Source organism: Marmota flaviventris, chromosome 14, assembly GCF_047511675.1.
Source record: "Marmota flaviventris isolate mMarFla1 chromosome 14, mMarFla1.hap1, whole genome shotgun sequence".
NCBI lineage: Eukaryota > Metazoa > Chordata > Mammalia > Rodentia > Sciuridae > Marmota > Marmota flaviventris.
The window spans coordinates 83,159,431-83,166,656 of record NC_092511.1 but is presented as its reverse complement, the minus strand read 5'-3'; the positions used below and the strand labels follow the sequence as shown (position 1 = coordinate 83,166,656).

Genomic DNA, 7,226 nt, shown 5'->3' with positions numbered 1-7,226 from the left:
AAAAAGAGTGGCGGAGAAGAGGTACAGGTAGGGTTGGCCCTAGAGTGCACCCGGAAGGAAGCCTGAGAGGAGGACATTTCCTCTGGAACTTGGGGACTCAGCTTGCTGATAGTTTGGAACCGGGGCTAAGAACCCACCTGAGAATGAGGTCTTCCCTGACCCTCTTGACCCTCTCAGGCTCCCTGGCTGACCTGGACCTGGTGTCTCTTCTTTCCTTCACTCACATCTGTTTCCTACCCCTTCGCAGTTGGACAGAGTGGGCAGCTACAAAGTCCATCTCGAGGGCCTTAAAGTGTGTCATGTGGATGAGGCACAGGCCTTGGCAGAGTGACACCACCCCTGGGAATTGTGTATACCATTGGCATGGAAACCACAAGGCGATGAGAGGTGCCTGATGACCCAGAAAGCTGTTTATCATTGGCTGCAGGAATGCCGTCATTGCATTGTAACACCCACTCCCAAATCTGACGTCCCTAGTCAGGACCAGCCTGGCTCCTCCGGACCAGGGTTTATAAGTCCAGAAGACGGAGCCCCAGGAGTCCACAAGGGAGTCACAGACCACAGCGATCCCCAGGCCAGGTAGGTGGTCATCACCCATTCTCCCGCCCTGAGGCCCATTGTCACGATGGGTAGGTGGCAGAGCCTGGCCACACCTTCCTTTTCTCCCCACTAGAAGTATTATCTCCAAGATGCCCAGACCGCCAGGCCCTCGGCCCCGGCAGCAGCTTGCGTCTCCCAGGACGGCTTGCGCCAGTGTCACAGTGTTGCTGGAGGGCTGGGTGGACACTGGCTTAGCAAACCTGCAAGTCCAGATGATGCCAGCAGCTTCTCTGTAAGCGGAGAAGATTGATTTCAGATCTAGAAAGTCCTGGTCTTTGGAAAGAGGTTTTAGAAGTTGGTACTGTGAATGTTCTCAAGGGGACAGGGAGAGCTCAGATGGCCTGTCCATGCCCTCTTCAGGGAGTACAGTGGGAGCCTCCTGGATTTATCTTGATATGGGTTCCAGATTCCCTAAGCAGCTCACAGGGATATCCCCAAGTCCTCCAGCCTGTGGTAACGTTCCTTCCTCTGGGCACCTACATTTCTGCCAGGCACGTCTTGTGGTGATGTACTGTCAAACTCTCTGTCTTCTCGAGTTCGTTCCTTGATTTACCCCACACTGCAAAGGCAGCTGTGCTCTGTGACTACGGGGTGCTGCCAACCACAACTCAAAACCTAATGGTAGATATTGCTGCGCCTAAAGACCCACCAGCTCCGCCCAGCTCCCCAGAGCTGCCTGGTGGTCACCTTCCCTCCTGCTCACTGTCCCCAGTGCTGAGCCCTGGAGTCCTTTCCTGTCATTTTTTATTTGTTGCAAAGCAATTTGGTTCTCCTGGTGTCATTCCTAAGCCATTCTCTAAAGATCTGGTCTTCACACCAAATGCCATCTCCACAAACTTGGAAGTGGTACCTGCCTGGAAGTCACATAACTTCAGATTTCTCACCTGTAAAACGGGATGAAGAGTTCTTGCTCCATTTCTTCTCCTGGACTAATGTTGGGGAAAGTGCTTTGTCAAATGAAATAGGGTGTGAAGAATTTATATAATTATGTCTCCTCCAATGCTCCTAGTGAAGCAAATAGTGGGAATCTACCTGCCCAAGACAGGAATTAAGCTTTTCTGGGGCCTTTGGAAACTGAGTGTTTCTTGGCAAGATCTTGCAGGGATATTGCCCTGTGTTAGGTAAAGATTAGGTTACTTCAGAGTCAGCAACCTTCTACAGAAAGGCTCAGGTGGTACGTTAGGTGTTGCTGGCCTCTCTCTCTCAAGTACTCAACTGTTACTGCAGCCCCCAAAGCAACCCTAGACACTATGTAAATGAGGAAAATCAAACTTTATTTAACCACAAAACAAGTGGGCCAGATCTGGCCTGTGGGCTATAGTGTGTCAGTCCGAAGAGCACTGCACGTTGAGCTTTTTATTCTTTATCATTGTTATGAAACGTTGTCAAGATTCACTAAAGTGATAGTGTGACCTGCGTGTTGGTGTTGTGACCCACTGTTTGGAACACGCTGCTTTGGAGGAGAGATGGAAGAGCCTCCTGCAGGCAGGGAGCATTGCTAAGCAGTCAGCAGGGTGAGAGGCTGCTTCAGGGACATGTTAGCAACAGGGAGCTGATTCCTGCCTGTCTGTCCAGGTGCAGTGCCTCTTGTTATCTCACCAACACAGAAGATGTCCGTTTTGGAGGACAACACAGGAGAGAACATGGACTTCGAAGACTGGGAAGAAGAGGAAGCCCAGTGCTGCTCAGAAGGTACGTTTTGGGGAAAGCTCACGGCAGGACCAGAGTGGAATTCTGAGAGCAGGATCTCCCGGCTGGCCTTGCACAGCGTGTGAGCGGCAGAACTTCCCTGGCAAATGAACCAGACTGGAGGGATCTGGAGAGAAAGGAAGGTTTGCCTCAGGGGCCCAGGCGCACAGGGGTGGATAAGTGGACTGTTCCCCCCCTCAGGGCTCAGGGCCTTGAGCTTCACCACCAGTGCAGGGTTTCCCCTCCTCAAGCATCTGAGCCCTCCCAGCTTGCCCAGGAGAAAAGGCCAGAGGTGGAGGGGCTGGCCTGGGACAGTGACTCTGGGCAGGGCTCTGGCCCTCCCTGGAGAAAGGCAGAGGTCAGAGGGCAACCACAGGAGATGTGGGTCTGCGTGTGGGGCGCAACCTGCCAGAGGTTGACCCCGGATTATTTCTTCTCTCTTTGGCAACATGTGTGTCCAGGGAAGCCATTTTTAAATGTCACTCCTGTCTCTCTGCTCTGTATTTCTCTGTGCAAACAAAATGAATTAAAGAATTAAGTGGCACCTAGAGCTTATACATGCTTGAGACACCCCAATTGTCTGTGTTCACTTGCCGTCTCTGGTTGCAGACCCAGATGGAAGCCCCATGGAGCCAGGCCAGAGCCAAGCCTCTGTGAGTTCTGTGCATACAAGTAAGTTCCCCGGGTGCAGTGATGGGTGGCCGAGGGGTGAGGGGATAGATGGTTCTGCTGGGCCCTCTTAGACTGGAGACACCCAAGGGTGCTTCCCCTTTATGGAGGGGAATCCCACCTGGAGGGTCTTCAGGAAAGATGTACTCAAGGTGGGCCTCTGCAGAGAGGGCAGTGACCCAGGTGGGTGAGGGCACAGGGGGAGGAAGGCTTTGAACCTGGGACCCTTCTGAATGTTGTCTGACCTCTGCCAGGAGGCTGACACCCCGACCTCCTCATGGCACTGCTGAGAAACAGGAGGGTGTCCAGCAGGGGCGCCCTGGGACACCCTATGATGGAGCCTGGGGTGGCTGCCCTCACAGGGTGCCATGGGCGTCACCTTTCAACAGCCCCAGGAGGAAGCTGCTACCATCACACTGTCCAAGTGTGGAACCTGAGGCAGAGTGGCCGTGACCTGCCCCAGGTGACATGGGGAGGAAGCCACACATGCTGGCATTTAAGGCACCCTCTGTAGGCCCAACTCAGGGCTGCTGCTTACCAGGGTCTGAAGACAACAGCCCCAGCCTCAGTCCCAGGGGACCCAGACACTAGCCCCAGCCCCAAGGATCCAGACACCAGCTCCAGCCCCAAGGATCCAGACACCAGCTCCAGCCCCAGGGATCTAGACACTAGCCCCAGCCTCAGCCCCAGGGATCTGGGCATCAGCCCCAGACTCAGCCTCAGCCCCAGGGGTTCAGACACCAGCCCCAGCCCCAGAGATATAGACACCAACCCCAGCCCCATTCCCAGGGATCCAGACACCATTCTCAGCCCCAGCCCCAAGGGATCCAGACACCAGCCCCAGCCCCAGGGATCCAGGCACCAGCCCCAGCCCCAGCCCCAGGGATCCAGACACCAGCCCCAGCCCCAGCCCCAGCCCCAGCCCCAGTCCCAGGGATCCAGACACCAGCCCCAGCCCCAGCCCAGGCCGAGTCCCAGGGATCCAGACACCAGCCCCAGCCCAAGCCCTGGCCCCAGGGATCTAGATACCAGCCCCAGCCCCAGCCCCAGCTCCAGCCCCAGCCCCAGCTCCACCCCCAGGGATCCAGACACCATTCTCAGCCCCAGCCCTAGAGTTCCAGACACCACCACTGCCCCAGGGGATTCAATGCCCAGCCTGATGTGAGAAACTAAAGGCTCAGGGTCCGTCTAGCTCAGGGCTCCAACCCCACAGCCCTTGCCCTGGGGACTCAGACTATGGGAGAGTCTGGAGTAACCAAGGCTGAGAGCGTGGGTCTCCCCTGACCCCTTGTCACCATGGAGTCATTCAAGATCTGGCCTGGGCTGGCCATCCCTTCACAAACACTGAGAGTCCCCTGTGGGGGCTCTGTGGGGGCGTGGAGGGTCACATACAAGCCAGACAGGGGACCTGCCTAGGAGCTGACGGTGCTGTCATGTTGAGATGTGGGCACTGATTCCTGTGAGCAGGCCCAGGTGATCAGTGCAGGGGGCTGGGGCAGCCAGAGGATGCCATCCCACTCCGAGGAGAACTGAGTGGGCTGCAGGGAGGAGGCAGGGTCAGCAGTGTGACAAGAGGATCCTCCTGGTCCTCAGGGAGGAGGAGCCCAGGAGGGACAGTCCACTGAGCAGCTGGGCAGAGGCCTTGAGACCATGAACGGAAAGAGAATGAGGCCTTAGGATGACTCTCTGCCTTAGAATTTCCTGTCACAGATTCGCATGCCATGGCACCCTGCAGGGGGTGGGTACAATATTGTCACATTATCATAGCTGACATTTCTCAGCTGCCCATCCCTGACAGCCTCGGCCCAACACTGGAAGCTCCTGCTTAGGGCTCCTTCTTGGAGTGTCCTGGTTCCTGGGTCTGCTTGCCTTGGTGTCCCACCACCTAGCTGCCCATTATCACTCCCTTGGACAGACGGTGCGAGGGTCTCTCCCGCCCCAGGCATTGCTGTGGGCACGATGCCCAGCCAGAGTTTAGGAAAGTGGGTCGGGACAAGCAATGGTTGCCATGGTCCAGGTCTCATCTGTAGCACGGATGCTTTCTTGGCTCCGGTAAGTGCTACTTATTCAGTAAGCATTTAAATCCTCACAACCGTCTCTCAGGTAGGTGATTTTAATGTCCCCATTTCACAAACTAGGACATTTGGGTTTGGAAAGATTCAGTAGCTTGTTCTAGGTCCCAAGGCAGCCATGAACGACACTCAGTTTGAACCCATCTGTGAAACGCTGGACCCCACGTGCTTACGTCCAGCGCTAATGTGCTCGTCCCAAGCAAGGCAGAGAGTCTGGAGCCTGGAAGCTTGGGGCTGGCACCCTGGGATGTGGGGGAGATGGGCCGAGTCTCCCATTCGCTGGGATACGTTGATATCTGGTCACATTTGTCCAGGTCCAAGAGTGAAGGCCAAAGAGCCCCAGAAATTCAGCATTTTCGACCGTGATCATAAAGTGTTGGTCCTGGACTCTGGGACCCTCAAAGCAATTCCAAATAAAAGCTACATCCTCCCAGGTAACTCACAGTCCAGCCAAGGTGAGACCTCTCTTTGCTTGGGCTCCGACGTACCACACCCCTAGTGCCAGCAGGTGTGGTCCTGGTGAGAGGCCCTAGGGAGCTTTAGGAAGTGGGTAAAGGGCATGGCAGGATCAGAGGGGACTCTTCTGGAAGGGCAGCCTGAGAGAAGGAGCCTATGGCTCAGGCTTGGAAGAGGAGGCTTGGGCCCCCATGGGGAGGGGACTTTGATCCTGGGCTCCAGGGCGGGGTGGTGGTGGTGGTGGTGGGGGTGGGGGGGGTGGGGGGCTAGGGGGGCGGCGGGGGACGGGGCTGTGAGTAAAGCCGCTGGGATCTCCCTGCTCTGAGATCTGCCCTCCTCTGTCTTCACACAGAGACATTCTTTGTGTTGGCCTCACATCTGGCAAAGTCCTCCGAGGAGAAAGGGTCTCCCATTTTGTTGGCCGTCTCTAAAGGGGAGTTCTGTCTCTGCTGTGACAAGGACAAAGGAAAATGTCAGCCATCCCTTCAGCTGAAGGTGAGCATTCCAGCCTGTCTTCCCGTATCTTTGGTCACCCAAAAGTGGCCCGATTTTGGCTGCAGATCTAAGGCATGGTTTTTAATCCATCTTTTAAGATCATGCATAGAGCCAATTTTCCCATGGCCTTCTGATACCTGCTTTTTTCTCTATCTGTTTATTTTTTTAAATTTTTGGTACTGGGAATCGAACCCAGGGGTGCTTAACCACTGACTGAGCCATGTCCCCAGACTTTTTTTTTTTTTAATTTAATTTGAGACACGGCCTAAGTTGCTGAGGCTGTCTGCGTACTTGAGATCCTCCTGTCTCAGCCTCCTGGGTGGCTGGGATCACACCACACCTGTCTCAGTTGATCTTTAATTCTGGGGTTGGGGTGTGGAAGAGAAGGCTTGGATACTTGTCATCCTGCAAACATGGCTCCAAGCCCGACACCAGCCTTCCCAAGGGCATCTGCCCTAGATCCGCTCCTCCTCTCTGGGCAAAGGCCTGGGGCAAAGGCCTGGAGCAAAGGATCCTGTGTTGGGTTTTCTCCCTCTGGAAGCCTCTGCTGTTTGTCACCTCTTATCTCACAGAAGAAGAAGCTGATGAGTCTGGCCGCCCAGAAGGAGACTTCGCGCCGGGCTTACGTCTTCTACAAGTCTAAGGTGGGCTCGCGGTACACCCTGGAGTCCGCTGCCCACCCTGGCTGGTTCATCTGCACGTCCTGCAATTCCGGTGATCCTGTTACAGTGACGGATAAAACCGGGCGAAGGAAACACACCGAGTTTTCATTCGAGAATCCTAGCAAAACTGAAATGAGCCAGTAGGGGCAGTGTGAAGAAACTGTCCCCTCAGGCACCTCCCCGGCCTCTTATCTGACTCTACCCATCAGAGGGGAACACAACAGCTGCTTGCTCACTAACTCTGTGTCTGTGAGTTTCATTTCTCACCCACAAGGAGGGGTTTGCGTTTGAGGCTTAAGGAAAGAAGGATTGCCTAATGACGGACTCTCTTTGGAGAGGAAATCAAGTTCTGGGTTCTGCTACCCTAAACTGTCAGAGGCCGAGGCCTGGATCACACGGTGCCATCTGGCCAGGCCCAGCTGGACACTTGCTGCAGAAGTCATCGCAGGGTGCATGCCTTGCTCTGGAAAGAGTGGTTCCTGCCACGTGGTAGCCCTGTGGGATCAACCGAGGCAGAAGTGCACGGAAGTGGCTGAGGGTGTCCGGGGTACAGTGTGATGTGTGGAAATGGGTGGGTGGGTTT

At 55.2% G+C, this 7,226-nt stretch overlaps 1 protein-coding gene across 1 annotated transcript; it reads left to right on the top strand.

Moving 5' to 3' along the window:
- Positions 1-537: 537 nt before the first annotated feature.
- On the top strand, positions 538-6,820 carry Il37 (interleukin 37). Its single transcript, XM_027952078.2, has 6 exons — positions 538-579; positions 2,176-2,292; positions 2,899-2,961; positions 5,345-5,464; positions 5,839-5,981; positions 6,554-6,820. The coding sequence occupies exons 2-6, from the start codon at positions 2,211-2,213 to the stop codon at positions 6,785-6,787; spliced, it is 642 nt and encodes a 213-aa protein (XP_027807879.2). The 5' UTR covers positions 538-579; positions 2,176-2,210; the 3' UTR covers positions 6,788-6,820.
- Positions 6,821-7,226: the final 406 nt, after the last annotated feature.